The 20,430-nt window shown below is 41.6% G+C and overlaps 1 protein-coding gene across 1 annotated transcript in view; it reads left to right on the plus strand.

Annotated features, from left to right (window-relative positions):
- Positions 1-20,430, plus strand: part of GALNT17 (polypeptide N-acetylgalactosaminyltransferase 17) — a 673,198-nt gene that overhangs the window by 245,811 nt on the left and 406,957 nt on the right. Inside the window, exon 3 of the mRNA XM_063953757.1 lies at positions 619-785. Coding sequence (XP_063809827.1) covers positions 619-785 — 167 coding nt within the window. The remainder of the gene's footprint in view (positions 1-618; positions 786-20,430) is intronic.

Here is a 20,430-nt window from a genome sequence, read left to right on the forward strand (position 1 = left end):
GTGCCCCCTGCACAAATGCAAGGAGAAGTGTGCAATCTAAAGGAAGTCTATCCCCATAGGTTCCAGCTGCTGTGGGAAGGGTTGTGGGAAGGGTCCTGCTCCTTTCAGATCACTTTCACCCTCTACATTCAATTCCTCAACCCCAAAAGCATCCAGATAGGGCTTCCTGCATATTCCTGCTCTGGGTGCACTGTGTGTGTGTGTGTGTGTGTGTGTGTGTGTGTGTGTGTGTGTGTGTGTGTGTGTGTGTGTGTGTGTGGGAGGGGGGGGGGGCAATATAACATGTGCAGAGAAAGTTAGATTTGGGTGGGTTATTTTGTTTCTGTGCAGGATAAATACTAGCTGCTTTATTTTTACACTGCAATTTAGATTTCAGTTTGAACACACCCCATCCAAGGCTAACTCTCTCTGCAAATTTAATATCTGCCCCCCCCCCCCCCTGCAGTGCACATGGTTTTCCTAACTGCTAACAAATTTGCGCTGCGATCAACTCTGAATTACCCCCATTGTTTTATATATTTCATGTTTCTTGGTGGGTAGCCTATATACTGTATATTATATATCCCATATACTGTTTATTATACTGTATCTTATATGCAATATATTGTTTTGTTTAAGGTGCAAGACGTTAAAATACCCTAAGGAACTTCCTCAGATTTCAATAATTTTCATCTTTGTAAACGAAGCCTTGTCAGTGATTCTCCGATCAGTACACAGTGCAGTGAATCACACACCTGTGCATCTTCTAAAGGAAATTATCCTAGTGGATGACAACAGTGATGAAGGTATTGTAATCTTTCAGATTATTAAATATTCCTTATATAAAGTAATAATGTTTGGAATTACATGTTGATAATTATATTGTACTGTACTCAGATGTGCCTTTTTATATGTTTTTTTAAAGTTTAAGCTGAAATCCCAGCTACAAACAAGACATAAAAACAAAACAGACAAAATGGCTGAAAACAAAAATGCAATGTTAAGAAGATATTCAACATTAGTAATATATCAAAGACTGTATAGTACAGAACATATTAAAATACATGTGTCCACACTTAAATAAATACAGTTCACAATGCTCTCTATCACTCCTGCGCAGCAGGTTTTCATGTTATGAAAAAGAAGGAATTTCTCTAAACCAGTGGTTCTCAAACTCGGTCCTCAGGACCCCACACGGTTCACATTTTCCATGTCACCCAGCAGGTGCACTGTTTACCACCAACTGTCACATTTTAAAAATCTACAGGTGACCTGAAAAACATGAACTGTGTGAGGACCGAGTTTGAGAACTTATGCTCTAAACAGTTAATTGTAAGTTTGCTTGGCTCTGCAGATGAGGATTCCACACCTCACATCTATCCTGCTTTAGCCAGGGCAGCCATAATTTGTGGGCTCTGCCTCTCCTTCCCCATTGGGACAGCCTGTAGAGTGGTACTGAGCTGGTTCCATGTGCATCAGCAATGGTGCACAGGAGATGCAAATTGAGGTTTTAGGGCATGGCAACAGTACAGGATGATGGCCCAGCTGCTACTGGTGCATGGCCATGGCCCATCGAAACATGGCCATACCCATCAGAGCCAATTTTTCTAAATGTTTTGTGGTGCTACTCCATAAGATGAAAATAAAATAAAAATGACATGTATAGACATGGATACTGGCAGCACAAATATTTGGGGGGCTCAAGCTTCCACACCGGAAATTGGTTTCCCAAGAGTATATGTTGGGACAGTTGGGATTAGTTCATTTATAAACAAGGGAAGAGTCAGCAATGGTACAGTTTCAACTTTTTCACCTGTATGAGACATGTAAAGATAGGGGAGCAATTTCAGCCGTATGCATTGAACTGGGTAGTTTACTTTTTACCAGGTCAGCTTTGGAAAGTCAGTGTAGTATTGATCAATATTTTTCATTTTATGTTTAAAATTTGGGGATTTAGCAAAATTTGTGTTTAGAAATGGAATCCCTCTTGTTTGCACTGTTTGCATCCTTCTGCTTGCTGAAAAGGAAGCCTCATACATGAGATATAGGCCAAGGAGAATCATTTCCTCTCCTTCAGTTCTTCAATCTGGGTTTTCTTGGCTCTGTATGTCACTAAGAGAGACATAATGGAGAATAATAAGACTTTTGCCTACCACTGCTGATAACATACAATAAAGCAATGCCAGTCTTGTCATTTGTTAGGAAGGGTGGCAACAGGGTTTGGGGAACATATATCCATATGATTGAGGATGACACATTCCTTTTATACATAAAATATAGCTCATAAATCAAAATCTGAAAATATCAAGTGCCATTAAAGTGTACTTCAGGATCCCTCAGATACTGATTCCCTCTGTCTTGTACTAAAGCATATGTTGATTGATATTTTACAGTAGTACAGCATACCGTAGAGCCAGACAAAATCCCAAAATAATAAAAAAAATGCTGTTTTGCAAGTTTAATTACACTGTAGGGGCTCATATAAACAAGTTGTTTTATTTTTTAAGTGCATCCCAAGTTTAAGGAAACATGAGAAAACCAACTAAGAAACAATGTATTATAATATTGTATTTTCAGAGATAGCCTGTATAATCTGAGGACAGAGATCTTAAATTGGTGTATGTCTTCAGTGGAATAAATAAATAAATAAATAAATATGTATATATATATATATATATATATATATATATATATATAATCATGGCTTTTGTGCTTTTTTATGAAGAAAGTTGCGGAGACTCACCTGAGGTTATGGATTAATACAAGTTTTTAGTACAGTAGCTTTCACACTCTGTACAAGTATGTCCCTGAGTAATTATAATCATGTTTGATATGGATATCTTAGTGAAATAAGATTCTGTTCGTTGAAGGTATGGTCCTAAAGAGATATAGCATAATGTTAAGAAGTATTTTCATGGTGGCCTGGCTAGCAACGGGGAAAGCTGCACTCTTTGAGGGCTCCTGCCTGCATCCGTGCAAAAAAAACCTTTTTACCCTTCTCTGCACCCCCATTCCCCCTGCAGCTGTGCCCCAATCTCTCACCCTGTACTCCTGTCTCTGAGGAAGCATGCCGCGGAATCGGGAGGAGGCTTAGGCCGACTCTGCGGGTTGCGGCCCTCTCCCCTCCACGAAGCCGGGGCCTAAATTTTGGAGGAGATCCGGGACGGGTGACGGAGCAGCGCACGGGTGACCGGGTCTGTCCTCACTGGCGGGCTGCTCGCCAGCTCTTACCTCCCCGCTCCCTTTTACCATCTGGGCCCTCTCTGTGTGGGTGAAGCCGGCGGGAGCAGAGCACTCGGGACCTCCGGATGAAGGTACTCCACAGCGGCGGCCATCTTGCAATTACACGGAGCCACGCTCGTTGCCTCCTGACGGACCCCGGACCTGACGCCATCTGACCCGCGATCACTGACCCTGCGGGAGACTCTGGCTGGTGGTGCTGCGGGCGGCCTCCTGGATGTGGCGGCGGGACCCGGCGGCTTCTTCACCCCTCCTGCTGCGGCTGCCTGAGACGGAGCAGGATACAGGGGAGAGAACACCAACACTACGCAGCCAGCGATATAACTGGTAAGGTGTCCTTCCCTGTGCGGCTCCTACACACCATCTCTTGCTAACACGCTACCGGGATCTTCACCCATATAGCCCGCGCGCCCCCCCCCCCCACGCCTGATACCCTCGGGGAGAAGAGATACAGCCTGCACTTTTCGTGCACTGCATAGGCTGCTGGCCATAACACATAACCGTACCTAGGCTGTGCCGGGGCGTGATGCGGTGGGAGATGGGAGCTGCACTATTGGTGTCGTCCGATGCTAGTGGTGAGGTGAGGAACTCTCCACCCCCTTTCGAGACAGAACCGCCATATACCTGACTCAGCTTGCTGCCCTCCTTCCTGCATATTACCCACCCTTCACTCAACCCTCCTCAGGATTTGGGCGGACTGTAATCGTACCATCCTACCCTTTGAATGAGCTCGCCCCGAACCTTGATGCGCACTTTACCTCCACGGTGATATGACACCAAATTAGCCTGGCACTTCGCGTGTGAGACCCGACACACCTCTGACATTTCTTACTCTCTGCGCACCTCCACAGCGGTTACTAATCTACGATTGCATGGAAAAGTTCTTGATTCCTACGTCCATGACTTCTGTGGGGGCTTCACTGCCATCCTGTGATGGAACCCCTGGGGGTAACTCCTCTGACTCAGACTGCTCAACTTCACGCTCTGCGTCCCAACGCACACGTAGATCCAGACCACCAGTTAAACAGACGAAAATGAAGCATAACGACCTGGTGGCTGTCCTGGGTCCCCTGCTAGACAAAAAATTAGCGGGTATAAAGGAGGCCATTGAATCCACACTAACTCAACTCAACCACCATACCACACGTTTGGATGAAGCAGAACAGCAAATCTCTACGCTGGAAGATGACCTGTCCTCAGCCCAGAAAACCATACATGCTGACCTATCAGAGAAGATCAATGATCTTGAAAATCGCAGCAGGCTTAACAATCTGAGGGTCATTGGCATCCCAGAATCGGTCGAGGGTCATGAGCTCATGGATCTCCTCTCCTCTGGCATCCCGGAGCAATTAGGTATGGGCCTTAAAGGAGTCCCACTCATGATTGAGCGAGCTCACCGGCTCGGACCGAAGCGGAGGAACCCCGCTGGATGTCCCCGTGCAGTCATAATGAGAATCTTGAACTATGCTGATAAGATGAGACTCCTTGACCACTATCGTAAAATGGCTTCCTTATCCTACAACGGAGAACGCCTCCTCATCTTTCAAGATTTCTCAGCACTCGTAGCTACCAAGCGCAGAGAGTTTGCCCCCATCTGCAAACACCTCTTTGACACTAAAGTCAAGTTTTCTCTCCTCTACCCAGCCCGCCTCCGGATTTTCGAAAATGGAAAACCACTGTTCTTTGACGACCCGGGAGAGGCGAAACTACATTTCTCTTTACCTGATACTTGACTTTGACTATTGCATACTACCTTACTGCTTATCATTGTGTTGATTCTTTTTTTGCGGGCTTCGCTTGCGGAGTGCCATATATGTGAAGCATGACTGCTTCTAGTTTACTCCTCAATTGTTTACAGTTCTTACTGTTCATATTACTGTTTCTGTGTTTTTTGGTTTGGTTTGTCTGCCCGACCCGGGGACTCAGGCCCCTCCTAGGTTGTCTTCCCCCCGCTCGCTGGGACGGGGTGGGACCCCATTTTACCTCTCACATATTTCACATGTTGTTCCCAACTGTAGGTGTGGGTTGATATGGCTTCTGTGGCCTCCCCACCCTCTCATAGTACTGGAGTTTCTAATAATACCCCGCTGCGTATAATTTCCTGGAATGTAGAAGGTCTTAATCACCCTGTTAAGAGAAAGAAAGTAATCTCTCATTTAAACCGTATGGCTCCTCAGATAGTATTTCTTCAGGAAACGCACTGGCTAGATGACTCTCGGAATTCCTTGCGGGTTCCTTGGATAGGGGAATGCATAGCGGCCCCATATCATACTAAATCCTGGGGAGTGGCCATCATTTTCCATGCTAATTTTCAACACTCGATCAGCAGGAAACACATTGACCCTGAGGGTAGATTCATTTTACTTGACGCATTGATTGATGGCATCCTGTACACCCTCCTTAATGTATATGCTCCCAATGTCTCCCCTGACTCTTTCTTTGCAGCTCTCTTGTCGACACTCCTACAATGGGGTGGTCAGAACTTGGTTGTAGGTGGCGATTTTAATTTGGTGATCGACCCATCCATGGACAGATCTCGGGTAAGTGTTTCAGCCTCTCTTCCCACCTCTCAACTGTTATCCTCTTTCTGCACACAACTCGACTTACTTGACCCGTGGCGCATCTTTTACCCAACCCAGAAAGACTTCACATTCTACTCTCATCCCCACTCTTCCCACTCTCGCATCGACTATGTCTTCACCTCCACGTCTCTCTTCCCCAAGGTTACACATACGTCTATTGCAGACATTATCATCTCTGATCATGCCCCTATATCCATAGATATCCGCATGACTCTGTCTCCTCGTAACCCCCCATGTTGGCGTTTCCCAACATATCTCCAACACTCTTCTGACTTTCTTCTTCACCTCAAACAGTCCTGGCTTAACTACACTCTAGACAATAGTGACCAAACGCTAGATTCCCCCATATTTTGGGGTGCTGCTAAGGCGGTCCTTCGAGGGCATGTTATGTCTTATACTCACGCCAAAAAGAAAAAATTCTCGCAGCTGCAGACTCTGAGTGCGTCGCTCACCTCCACATATCGGAGATACAAACAACATGATACCCCAGCCTGTAAAGAGGCATATCTCTCAGCAAAGCTCATATATGACACTTTCCTCACTGAACAGACCCAACTCTCCTATGACTATCAAAGGAATAAGTTCCACAGATGGGGCAATAAGTCGGGCAGATTATTAGCCAATTTGATTAAGGGCCCCAAATCCCGCACTTGGATCAATGCCATCAACATCTTGGATAAATTAGTCTCAGACCCCAAATCTATCTGCACCGAATTTATGCGTTTCTACCACTCCTTATACACCAAGGGCCCTGACGACCCTGTTGCTAACTATTCTTTTCTTGAATCCGCTGAACTTCCGATCCTCTCTCAGGAAGAAAGGGACCTATTAGACAGCCCAATCACTACTGAGGAGGTCATAGACACTATTAAAAGCTTGCCTAATAATAAAAGCCTTGGCCCTGATGGTTATAGCGCAGAATTCTACAAAATGATGTGTGATGAATTGGCCCCTACTCTCACTTCTCTTTAAAATCACATTCTTTCCTCTAAACTAACCCCTATTAGATTCAATGAGGCTAAAATCATTGTCATAGCAAAACCCAGCAAAGACCCCTCCCTTCCTGGTTCCTACAGACCAATATCCCTCTTGAATCAAGATTTTAAAATCCTAACTAAACTCATGGCCACTTGTTTACAATCTTGTCTATCCCGCATCATATCACCAGCTCAGTTGGGCTTCCTTAAACAAAGGCAATCCGTGAAAGGCATACGAGCAGCTCTGGCTGCTATTACTTACTCTCGCTCTCATAACTTAGTAGACAACATCCTGATTAACCTAGACGCAGAAAAGGCCTTTGACAAAATCGACTGGCCTCACCTCGATCGGGTCCTGTGCCATCAACATTTCGGAGAGAAGTTCTGTAGTCTTGTCAGCTCCCTCTATACAACCCTTTCGGCGCAGGTGATGGGCAATAATATTCCCTCGTCTCCTTTCATCCTCGAAAGGGGAACTAGACAGGGATGCCCCCTTTCTCCCCTCCTTTTCAATTTGGCCTTAGAACCCTTTATACGCCACATTATCAATTTAACCAGTTTCAGGGGCATTTTGATTGGTACTCAGGAATTGAAAATTATAGCATTCGCGGATGATATCCTTCTTCTTACTTCAAATCCCAAACAATCAATCCCGGCACTACAAGAAGCTATAACCCGCTTCTCCTCTTTTGCAGATTAACTTTGATAAATCTGAAGCCTTAGCTATATTTCGACAAGCCACTATAGGCTGGGACCCTTCCTTTCTGTTTCGCTGGGCCCCCACCCATCTCACTTATTTAGGTGTTCAACTACCTGCAGACCCTTCTCTTCTTTATTCCTACAATGTCCAACCTATTCTTACTAAAATTCACACTGAACTAGGCCTCTGGCAAAATTTCCCCCTCAACCTCCTAGGACGATGTAACCTTGTCAAAATGGCTAGCTTTCCCAAATTGCTCTATGTACTGCAAATGGTCCCTATACTACTCACCAAATCAGACCTATCCCTCCTTAATGCGCACATATCTAAGTTTATATGGGCCAACAAACGGCCTCGGATAAGCTTCCTCAAGCTGTCCCAATCAGTGTAAAATGGGGGGCTAAACCTGCCTGATATAGAGCAATACAATAGGGCCTGCCTTCTCCGCATAGCCATGGACTGGCTCAGCTCCACGACTGTCTTCACTGACTCGGTGCTGGACTCTCAACTATGTGCCCCCCTGTCCCTTAGTTACATTCTACATGCCAGCAATGCTACTTTGAAGATGCCTCAACTTGACAATGCCCTCTTAACCTCTACTATCTTAGCATGGAAAAGATCTAGGAAATCATTAGACATACATTGTCTCCACTCTCCGTTTCTTCCTTTCTTAGACTTCCTCCGTTTCTTAGACTTTCACAATGGACGGGCCTCTTTTCCCTTCACCAGCTGGCATACGGCAGGAATCACACACATTCGCAATCTTCTCAACTCCTCACATGAACCACTCACCTTCGCCGAAGCTATAGACAAATATAACATTAACCCTAATCATGACTTTTATTATTTTCAGGCCTCTCATTATATACGTTCAGTCCTGACACGACTTGATGCTAAGGATTTTCTCAATCCCCTTGATACGCTCCTACACTCCGGCACATACTCTATATCAACTATATACTCTCGAATACGCACAGACATCATCCCCTCTTCTGATCTTCTACAACTTACAAAATGGTCGTCCCAAATTCCTTCTTTATCCCCGGAAGCAGTATTAGACTGCTTTAACACATCTTTGAGGCTTATTCCTGCGAGTGTCTATCAGGAAATGTCATATAAAATCTTACATAGGGCTTACAACTCCCCAAAACAAAGTCACCTGATGGGCCTCTCGGAGTCTGCAGCATGTGTTAAATGCTCCGCACCAGTAGCCGACATCATGCACTGCTTTTGGCACTGCCCTCACATACAAACATTTTGGGGTGAACTGCAAGCATACAGCTCCTCCTCATTAGGTATTGATTTTCACTGCACCGCCTCTTGGGCTCTTTTTGGTTACCTCCTTGACCAGCCAACCATACCCTCCACCGATATAGAAATTAGTGACCCTTTTATCAGCTGTGGGAAGAAAAGCTATTCTCCAGTAGTGGATTCACACTACTCCCCCCTCTCTACCCATGGCCACCTCCAGACTGCTCTTCCTTTTAACTATGGACTGGTTGGAAACCTCCCTTGATAAAGAGACTCTTACCCCTGCATTATTCCTCTGCTGGGGTAAGTATATTCACACACTACCCACGCCCACTAAACGAGCCATTCAACAAAGCTTTCACCACAGTACATGGTACTGCCACCAACTTTTAGACCATAGACCCCCTATTTCTCTTCCATAACTAGGTACGATGAGTGCTCTCCCTCTACTCTCTGGACCAATTATCGATCTCTCTCTCTCTCTCTTACTCCACCTCCCCCCCATCTCACATAATTCTTTCTCTAATTTCTTTTTGATCTCCAGTACTCATATCCTTTTCCTTCTCTTTCTTTCTCTGCCCTGATGTTCTTTTCATGGATGGGTTGAGGACCCCCTGGTTTTGGCGGACAATGTTTTAGTTAAATTTATTATTTTTATTATATGCTTTTATTTTTATTTTCTCTTTCTTTAGGTTATGTGTCCTCCATGTTGAAGGACACCTTGATATAAATATAGCTTGCAATACTATTGGACCTGTCATGGTTTTGTAGAGGGGTATCTTCACTTCTACACCTATTCCTATCATTCTATCGCACGACATACTGGTCATTTCTTTCTAGTCCATATGTTTTATATTTGAAAATGGAAAATGTGAGGTTTAATTGGGATTATACAGCGGCCGCTCTATATTTCCTCGCTCATATATTCTTAACATTGTATACTAGGCTCTGTACCTATTACTTGTATTGCTCACTTTGGTTTATTCATGTACCTCAATAAAATATATTTGGGGGAAAAAAAGAAGTATTTTTATTTATTTTTGTATTTTCCACCACTTTGTGTGATCAATGTTGTTAGTTAATGTTCTCTTTCAGCTATTAAATGCAACCAAATGTGCTCTTTCAGCTATTAAATGCAACCAAAATGGTTCAAATGAATTAATTGCCATTTGTTTATGTATAGTCTAGCTTAGAGTACTGTCACATGGTAACACTCGACCTAGACAAGGGTGGAATTTTTTACTGCATAACTGCTACAGCAGTGACAGAATAAAGTAATGCTACAGTACGACAATACGTAAACAAGGCTTTCATTTTGCTATGAGCAGATTCCTGTTATTGTGATAGAGAGAGACTGTTTCCTCTTCCATGCTATATGACGCCATATGTTAGCTGTTGAGCTCAAACTGAGACACCCACTTTCAGAGTATCGACTTCATTTTAATCACTGTGCGTCTTTAGAGGCACCATCAGACGCACCATGGAAACTTACATCAGCCCTATGGCAGTTGAAGTTTCTCCATCTGAGTCCATCCACACCCATTACTACCAAGGAACGACACTAAAATTCACAGGCCATCCGTCCAATTCTGCACTGCACCTCTAATCACAGACAATTGGGACACCTGTAGTGCGACTCAGATTTAAAATACATTTTCTTTTAATTATTGCAGTATTTATCTGACTTATATGTACAGATGGTGTAATGGTTAGCATTACTGCCTCACAGCACTGAGCTCATGGGTTCGATTCCCACCATGGCCCTAACTGTGTGGAGTTTGTATATTCTCCCGTACTTGTGTGGGTTTCCTCCCACAATCCAAAAATATATACTGGTAGGTTAATTGGCTCCCAACAAAATTAACCATAGAGTGAATGTGTGTGCGTGTACGTGTGGTAGGGAATTTAGATTGTAAGCTCCACTGGGGCAGGGACTGATGTGAATGGGCAATTTTTCTCTGTAAAGCGCTGCGGAATATGTTTGCTCTATATAAATAACTGGTAATAATAATAAATAATTATATTTTTCATTGAGAAGCAATGCAGTGTCTGCTATTTCTCTAGTACAAAGGTAAACACAGAATTTACCTCAGCTAGGAGCAGCCCTCTCATTGCATTTATTCATTGGAATATCCAATGCCAATTATAGTTTTTATTTATATAATTTCATTTTTCTGGATTGTTTGAGTATATATGAGTAGTTGTGTTTTACTTTAACTTACAGTACTTGCCTTGCCCTGCTGTCATGTGATGATCAAACGCATATATCTCCACATTGGCAAGCATGGGTGACTTTCCAGCTGGAAAATTCATCATCAATGAAACTATGATTTACAGTGGTGAAATATTTTAGAACTGTGCAGTACAGTATTACGTCAGTAAAGCTAGATTTACTCAAGCACAGGACATTTTGAAGAGTATTAGAGGGATCAGCATTGTCTACATAAGAATAAGTGCTTGAGAAATTTCACATAAAACAAATGTGATGCTAGAAAGCATTGACTGTGTATTTTGGACGGCAAGTGCAAATCATAGTGTGAATGGTTTTCAACTATCTGCAAACTATGGGGGACATGTACTAAGCAGTGATACAAGTGGAGAAGTGAGCCTGTGGAGAAGTTGCCCATAGCAACCAATCAGCTGCTCTGTATAATTTTATAGTATGCAAATTATAAATATTTAGTCAACGCTGATTGGTTGCCATGGGCAACTTCTCTACTGGCTCGCTTCTCCACTTTTATCACTGCTTAGTACATGTCCCCCTAAGTTTGAATGGAATATCTATTATGTAATTACGTCTTTCTGTATTTGTAATTATGTAATGAGAAAATGATCCTTACAAATTCTCTTTCATCACATTTTTAGTTTACTATTAATATAATGCATATTATCAACTGACCCTCCCTTCTCAGTAGATTCATATCAAGGAGTCATTAAAAAAGTAACTCCCTGAGGTCAGGCCCACTACCACATAGTCCCACATACAGTATTACACACATTTATTGCAATATGGATGGTGTAATGGTTAGCATTAGTGCCTCATAGCACTGAGGGCATGGGTTCTATTCCAACCATGGCCTTATTACTTTAATAATCCTCAACTGCCCAAATCCCGCAGTTTTTTGGCCACCTGGAACTTATCTCTATGTCATTTACTGGTGTAGTTGTGCTTAGTTACCCTGTACTTGTCCTATATTTTCTTCAACTGTAAGTCACTGTTTTCCTGTTTTGATTATGTGCATATGTACTCTGTAATTGGGCGCTGCGGAACCCTTGTGGCGCCATATAAATAAAGGATAATAATAATAATAATAATAATAATTTCAGTGTGGAGTTTGTACATACTCCACGGATTTGCGTTCTTCGGGTGCTCCAGGTTCCTCCCACAATCCAAAAATATACTGGTAGGTTAATTGTCTCCCATCAAAATTAACCCTAGTGTGTAAGTGTGTGTGTGTGTGTAAGGAATATATTGTAAGCTCCCCAGGGGCAGGGACTGATGTCAATGGCCAAATAATCTCACTGTAACCCACTGCAGAATATATGTATAAATAAATGGTAGTAGTAGTAATAATAATAATAATAATAATAATAATTATTATTATTATTATTATTATAATAATAATAATAATAATAATAATAATAACACCACATGATGGCTTGGACTCAGCATTTTTGAGTGGGATTCTAGTGAATAACTGAAGTGTATACAGTACTACAGTACATACTGTTATGCTTTACCCATAAATGTATAGCGTTAACGTATGGTTTCATGTCCAATTGGCATATAGTTTTCAGCCTTCAATATTAACCATATCACCATAAAATTGTGTTGCACCTGTGCTTCATGAAATACGAGAGCGTAAGCTCGTAGTTTATTGTAAAGCTGATATCTCAAACACGTATGCTGTGGAAAGACATGGGGTGGCCATAGAGGAAGTTATTGATACAATCCATTTCCCAATTGTAGTCATAAGCATAATATAAACAATTTCAACATCCTGCATAATACCCTCCATTCTGAGCAAGTTTATTTAATTACTTTTAAATATATAATATTAAGTGTAGAGAAATAGCATTTTTGTTTTTACAAAGAGAAAAAAATCTCTATCCGTCCATCTACATATATAAATAGAAAAGTAGGTGCTTATTTAAATAGAGTGTCATTTTATTTATGACTAGTTCGGAATGAATTTCAGTTATTAATGTGATTACATCATGCTGTCATCACTGTAAGTACAGTGTAAATGTATAGCATTGCTTTAAAAAAAGATTTTAACAAACCATGGAAATATCTATTTTAGAGTCCAAAAAATTATAGTTCTTTGCCAACTGTCAATGTGTCCTCTTCATAGTGATGGCTGGTTGGACCTGTCAGTATAGCTGTCAGCGCAGCTTAAACCAGACAAGGTGAAAGTTTATATAGGGCTCAGTAAAATATTGTTCTGGATTTTTATTGTATAGTGAAAAGCTGAACTTGCTTCTTTGTAAAGAAAAGAAAATGTATATATGTTTGTGTGTGTGTCTGTATATATACGGTGCATGTATATATATATATATATGTACATATATATATATATAAATATATATACATGTATATATTAGAGATGAGCGGATAGATATATATATATATATATATAGAGAGAGAGAGAGAGAGAGAGAGAGAGAGAACAGATAGCCCGACACTCTGTATATTGCACAATATATATCCTAGTCTTCCTAGACTCTGGATAGTCCAATATATGAAATAAACTCAGGCTCCTATGTATCAAAGAACATTTTGGGAAAAATACAACTATGGATAAAACTATGAACTTGGAAATTCCACCACAGGTAAAGAAGACTGCGCCTAGATCAAAATTTACCCTGGTAACGTATAATTCATCTATCAAAACATTTTCTAGATTGATGGATCATGAAAACACAAAGGGACATTTCCAGTATAATAATAATTTATCCCTTGATGAAAAATCAGCACTTAAATCTTTAACTGAAAGAACTGACATTATAATACATAATGCTGATAAGGGAGGGGCTATGGCAGAGGTTCCCAAACTGTGTGCCATGGCTCCCTGGGGTGCCTCGGGACCCTTGCAGGGGTGCCCTGTGTTGGTGGTCCAGGACCAATTCAAATTATTCATGGTCAATATAATAGGCAAAACTAGTGCTGGTGGCTGCCAGTCATAAAATATGTGGCCAAACAGAAGCAAATCTTGTCCCTCACCACACAACTGACCCTAAGGATAACATATAAACGCGATCTACTTAATGTCATATTTCTCTCTAAATTTCTCAATAATAAATTTTTGGCCTAGGGGTGCCGTGAAAAAAATTCTGATATTCTAGGGCGCCGTGATTCAAAAAAGTTTGGAATCCACTGGGCTATGGTGATACAGGACTTAACCGCCTATCAGGCTGAATGCTCTAGACAACTATCTGACACTAATGTGTATGAAAAGTTGTCTAGAGATCCAACAGTTAAGTTTAAATGTGAATTGGATTCTGTTTTGTCTATTGCATTGAATTCAGGTTTTATAACATCAGAACTGTTAAGAGCATTGACAGTGGATTTCCCCAAAGCACCCCTCTTTTACATGGTCCCTAAGATACATAAAGCATTAAGAGACCCCCCGAGATGTCCCATAGTCTCAGCTTGTGAATCATTGTACCGTCCAATATCTGTATACCTGGATGCAATATTAAATCCATGTACAGTATACAGATGATTCCGTCATATCTTAAAGATACAACTACATTATTGATCTGTTTGAGAGACATGGGGGAACTCCCAGAAGGGATTACTTTATGCAGTTTGGACGTCACAAGCCTCTACACCTGCATCCCACATGATGCAGGTGTGGAGGCTGTAAGGAATTTGATTACGGATAATCCGCATTATAATGGTCCACCAGTTGAATTGTTCTTGGAACTGTTAACACTGATATTGAACAGAAATAATTTTTTATATAATGGAGAATTTTACTTACAGCGGACAGGGTGTACGATGGGGTCCTCAGTGTCCCCATCGTATGCCTATGTGTACTCCATTGAGAGAAGGTTATTTTACGATGGTCCTGTTCTTATTGATGGTGTAAAATTATATCTCCGCTATACAGATGATTTACTAATATTTTGGTCAAAAACTCAAGAAGAACTCCCCACAATGTTGGAAAATCATAACCCTACATGCAGTCCAGTTAAATTAACTTACCAAGTAAATAATCAGAATGTACATTTACTGGAGGTCAATATTATAGTGAGGGAAGGTAAATTATCTTCCTCTCTATGGTGGTCATTCTGAGTTGATCGCTCGCTAGCAGTTTTTAGCAGCCGTGCAAATGCATTGTTGCCGCCCACTGGGGAGTGTATTTTCGCTTTGCAGAAGTGCGAACGCTTGTGCAGCAGAGTGCCTGCAAAATCATTTTGTGCAAAACAAGACCAGCCCTGTAGTTACTGTTTGTGTGCATTGATTCTAACGTGGGAGGGTTGGCTTTTGACGTCACACACCGGCCCAGCGTTCGTCCAGCCACGCCTACGTTTTCCCTGGCACACCTGTGTTTTTCTAAGCACTCCCAGAAAATGGTCAGTAGACACCCAGAAACGCCCCTTTTCTGTCAATCTTCTTGCGGCCGCCAGTGCGAGTGAAAACGTCGCTAGAACCTGTACACAACCACAAAAGCCTTTGTACCGTACATCATGTGTGCGCATTGTGGTGCATATGCATGCGCAGAAATGGAGATTCTTAGCCTGATCGCTGCGAACAACGGCAGCTAGCGATAAACTCAGAATGACCCCTATATGTAAAAGAAACAGATAGGAATTGTCTCTTACAAAATGATAGTTTCCACCCGCTGGCATTGAGACGAGGCTTACCTTACTCGCAGTTACTGCAAGTTAGAAGAATTACTTCAGACCCAGAAGCCACAACAGAGGCTTTGGACAATATGATGGAAAAATTTGTAGATAGGTGGTACGAAAGGAGACTCTTGGAAAAAAACTAAAGTAAGGGTTTTAAACACCCCTATACATTGTTACCCAGTAAACATAAGAGAAATACTGAAGAGATACAAAATAAACGTATTCCATGGGTCAACAAATATACAGTTGGCACTGATATAGCCACTAAGAAGGTAAAGAAGTGGTGGCCAATAATAAATACCGATCAGGATTTACCCTCACTGCATAATAGCAGAATATTACCTAGTTATACCCGAGGTAAAAATATACGTGATCAAATAGTTAAATTGGACATCACTGATTTAACAAAGAAGAAAACAGTACATTTTTGAGGAAAAAAGCAGGTTGCTATAGTTGCCTAGGGTGTGTAACACACTAATAATGGGACAGACAGTTGGCCATCCACAAACAGGAAAAAGGATTAAAATTAAGCACACTGTGACATGCACTACAACACATGTTATTTAAATATATGCCCATGTGAACTAACATATGTGGGAAAAACCCAAAGGCAATTTAGAGAACGCGTGGCCCTCCACAGAAGTGCTATTAAACAAGCTCTTATTACAGGCACTAGTGACCAACTGGTAGCTAGACATTGTGCTATAGCCAGACATGGAATAGCATCACTTAGAGCAATTATAATAGATCATGTACCACAAACATTAAGGGGTGGGAATAGAGCAAACATTTTGTTACAGAAGGAGAGTAGATGGATATTCTCACTTGACACTGTAGCTCCAAAAGGTCTTAATGAGACAGTAGGGCTACAATGTTTTCTATAGGTGTATCTTGATAGGTGTATATGATCCATTTCAATCAGGATTCAGGAGAAGACATAGCACTGAAACAGCCCTGGTGTGTGTGTTAAATGATCTTCTGATGGCAAGAGACAGAGGTGACTGTTCAATATTAATCCTTCTGGATCTCTCGGCAGCATTTGATACCGTGGACCATGGGCTGCTTCTGATTGAGCGACTGATACATTTCTATGGTCTGGATGGCACAGACCTAAGCTGGTTCAAATCATTTCTCACAGGCAGGTCACAGAGAGTATCGTCTGGATTATACTCATCACCACCAGTGCCATTGCCATGTGGTGTCCCACAAGGTTCTATACTATCCCCCATGCTTTTTGCAGTATACATGCTCCCATTGGGCAAAATAATCAGGCCTGGTCTACCACTGCTATGCAGATGATACACAACTGTACTTGTCCTTTGCTCCGGGCACTGATAACCCAATAGCAACCCTAAATGGCTATCTAGCTGAGCTACAGGAGTGGATGAGCGCCAGTTGGCTGCGACTGAACCCAGATAAAACAGAGGTCCTTATGATACGACCGCAACATCAAAGGACAAGACTGCAGCATAGCCAACCAACTGGAATTACACTTGGGGATTCAGAATTACAGACCAGTGATCGTGTGCGGAATCTTGGCGTTGTCCTGGATGGTGGCTTGACACTTAAACATCAGATATCAGCCACAATCAAATCCTCATTCTTTCACCTGAGGAACATAGCCAGAATCAAGCACTTAATTCCTTCAGATGATATGTCAAAAGTCATACATGCATTTGTTTCATCTCGATTAGACTACTGTAATGCCCTCTACCTTGGTCTCCCAGCAAAAGAATTGCAACGCTTACAGCTGGTGCAAAACACAGCTGCCAGACTGTTAACCAACCAGCCCCGTTCTAGCCACATAACACCCATCCTCTACTCCCTTCACTGGCTGCCTGTAAAATGGCGAATCATCTTCAAGATTGGCTTACTGAGTTTCAAAGCATTACATGACCAGGGCCCAAGGTACCTGAAACAGCTTCTGACCCCATACTGCCCTACTCGATTACTGCGATCTGTAGATGAAGGACTTTTAGCAGTACCTAGAATCTACCATAATTTATCTGGGGGTCGAGCTTTTAGTCATGCGGCTCCGACTCACTTCCCCGCACAGTGCGAGAGGCCCCAACAATAGAATTCTTCAAAAGTAGACTCAAGACTTTCCTGTTTACTCAAGCATTTCCATAGTGTCCCTTTTAGTATCTTCATGCTTCTGTATTTTATGAAAATGTACTTCATTATTTTCTGTACTATATTATGCTATGTATCTGTTAAGCGCCTTGAGTCCTATTGGAGAAAGAGCGCTATATAAATAAAATTATTATTATTATTATTATCTTTAGCCGATTTGGACTTTAAATATATATTGTCAGTACTTATGTAAAAGGGAAACTATTAGCTGGTATTTATATGTGTTTACAATGTATGTTTATTTGTTTATGGGGATCTCCTATAGTGAGTGAGATATTTAACAATGCATCGTGATTATAATATGAGATGTTCTTTGCTTTATAATGTGATTTGGATAAAACTATATGTACTGGTTAGGTTACTAGGCAACCAGACCGCTCACATCGCCTCACCAGACTGTCATTGCCTGGTGATGGTTTTTTTCCCCCGTGACGCGTTATGCAGGTGCGCAGTGGAGCCTCGGATGGTGGCGGCAGGCAGGTGAAATGGATCCACTTTTAATTGTTCAGTTGGGGGAGGGTATATATGTGTTTGGATGTTTTGTTCCTTGTATGTACGTTTGTCCATGAAGACGGGGGTTTAACTTCGAAACACCGTTGGAATAAAAGACGCTGTTTTTTCTTAAAAAGACTGTGGAGTGCCGCCTGAGTTTATTTTATGTATCTATATAAAAACCATGCCTTGTGACCTACCCTTTAAAAAAAACATCTGAGATCGGCCGGTATCCTGCATCTCCAGTGATATCGGACTCCATCCCAACGCTGATATAAAAAAAACCAACATGCTTTAGATTTGGATTTGCTTTGATGTGCTTATCATTCTTGGTGATGATAGTGTTTTCCAGTGCATGGACTGGCATTTTATCTCAGGAACGTACCGGAAGATCCATGTTTCATCGCAGGAAATAACTTTATCTAAAAAATGTGAATCCGCTTGAATTTGTTCCAAAATGTCTGTACAAATTCACTTCTGATTTTCTTTCTCTTTGGCAGTGAGAAGCCTTGGAACCATCTTAGCACAAACTTTTGTCATATTAAGATGTTGATGTTTACCATTTCTGCTATCATTTGGATGCTGAGTCGAATGTCAATTTGAACAATTTAAAAAAAAAAATCCACATTTTTGTTTGTTTTTGATGTGCAAGGCCTTCTGAGACGTTCTTCATCAACCATCACTAAATCTTTTGTGCAACTCAAAACAAACAGTCTGTCCTTGGTCAGCATACAGACAGATTTGGTGGGTGTTTTGTTCAATTTAACTACAAATTTACGTTAATGTGTTGCTCTACTTTTGTGTCAAGCTTTTTTATGACACATGAGAAAAACACAACTTCTTCAAACCTTGTCTGACAGCAAACTATCTGTGCGAGAGGGGTGGAATTTGCTAAATCTTTTTGGAATAGTCCAAGGTCAATGTTGCCCTACTCCCTTTTAACTCATGTAGTATGGTTTTGTTTTTTACAAGTACAGCCTCATTATTTAATAGCCACACCTAGTATTCAAAGATAAATATTCAATTGCACAACATAAATACCATATGTAGATAACAAATCTGAACTTAATATCATATTAGGAGCACAGCAGTAATGCAATATTATATGTAACAGAGTTCTGCAGGGGCAGGTTCTGCATAGTGGTTCACAAACATTTCATGTTCTGGCCATCACTGTGGGGAGATCTGAGGCTATGAAGGACTGTGTAAGTTCTAATCATTTGAGTCAAAGGTTGTGCCACAATGAAAACGGCGATTGGTTTCATTATATCACCATGACAGAAAAGGGGCCAGCAAATTATATAACCAGGCCAGAATGTATTGGTTAAGGCAATCAGCTTGTATGGTGCTGGGCTGATTTACCTTGCATGTTTGGTTGTCTCAGGACACTGTGGAGCAGGATACAAAGTGTTTGGACTCTTATTTTCCAGCACAATGCGACCTGAGTTGGCCGCTGTATGTTTTTCTAAGATTTGAGTTAGATTTATTCACAGAATCACTGAGGTGTATGACAGAACCAACCATTGCGCCAAAACCACAGTATCCCCACATCTTAGGGTAAGACTTTACACTCTCCAAAAAAATCTTCCATGAGAAAGTGAAGAAAGCTGAAACTAGTCTGAACAAGCTGCCCTTCTAAGACTCTAACTTGAGAAATGTGAGGACAAATAGTGGAAAAGCCACTGTGCCTCTTCCCCCCACCCTGTGTTAAAATGCCTCCCCCCACCCCCATAGGGTATATGGGCTTGTTGTATTTTCTTTTTTTCATCATGTAATATTAACGGGCATCCTCATGCCCACTTTTTAAGCCACAACCCCTCCCCTTACCAGGGCCTGGAATGGCTCTCTACGCCCCTGGTCATGGATGGAGTAAGAGATCAGGAAAGTAACTTGATACTAGGACAGTTTCCCCTATGTAATCTTGCTTGGGACATGCTGTATTATATTACTTTAGCAAATGCATTTGGCGGTAAAAAAGTAGTGAGCCCTTACCAGCCTGCAAGGGACACAGTTTATTATAGAATGTAGTTAAAAATGACTTATTGTTAACACCTTTCAGGGAGAACATATAGACTAGCTAGTGATTCTTTTGGTACTAGAAATGCATATTCTCATTTATGTGGGAGGCATTATGTAGAGAAGAAAACAGTAATCTGTCCTTACATAGATTCTACTGACCGGAGTTCTATGTGGCAATCAAGAGATATTGCTGGTTTTG

This window comes from Pseudophryne corroboree, chromosome 2, assembly GCF_028390025.1.
Source record: "Pseudophryne corroboree isolate aPseCor3 chromosome 2, aPseCor3.hap2, whole genome shotgun sequence".
NCBI classification, from domain to species: Eukaryota; Metazoa; Chordata; class Amphibia; order Anura; family Myobatrachidae; genus Pseudophryne; species Pseudophryne corroboree.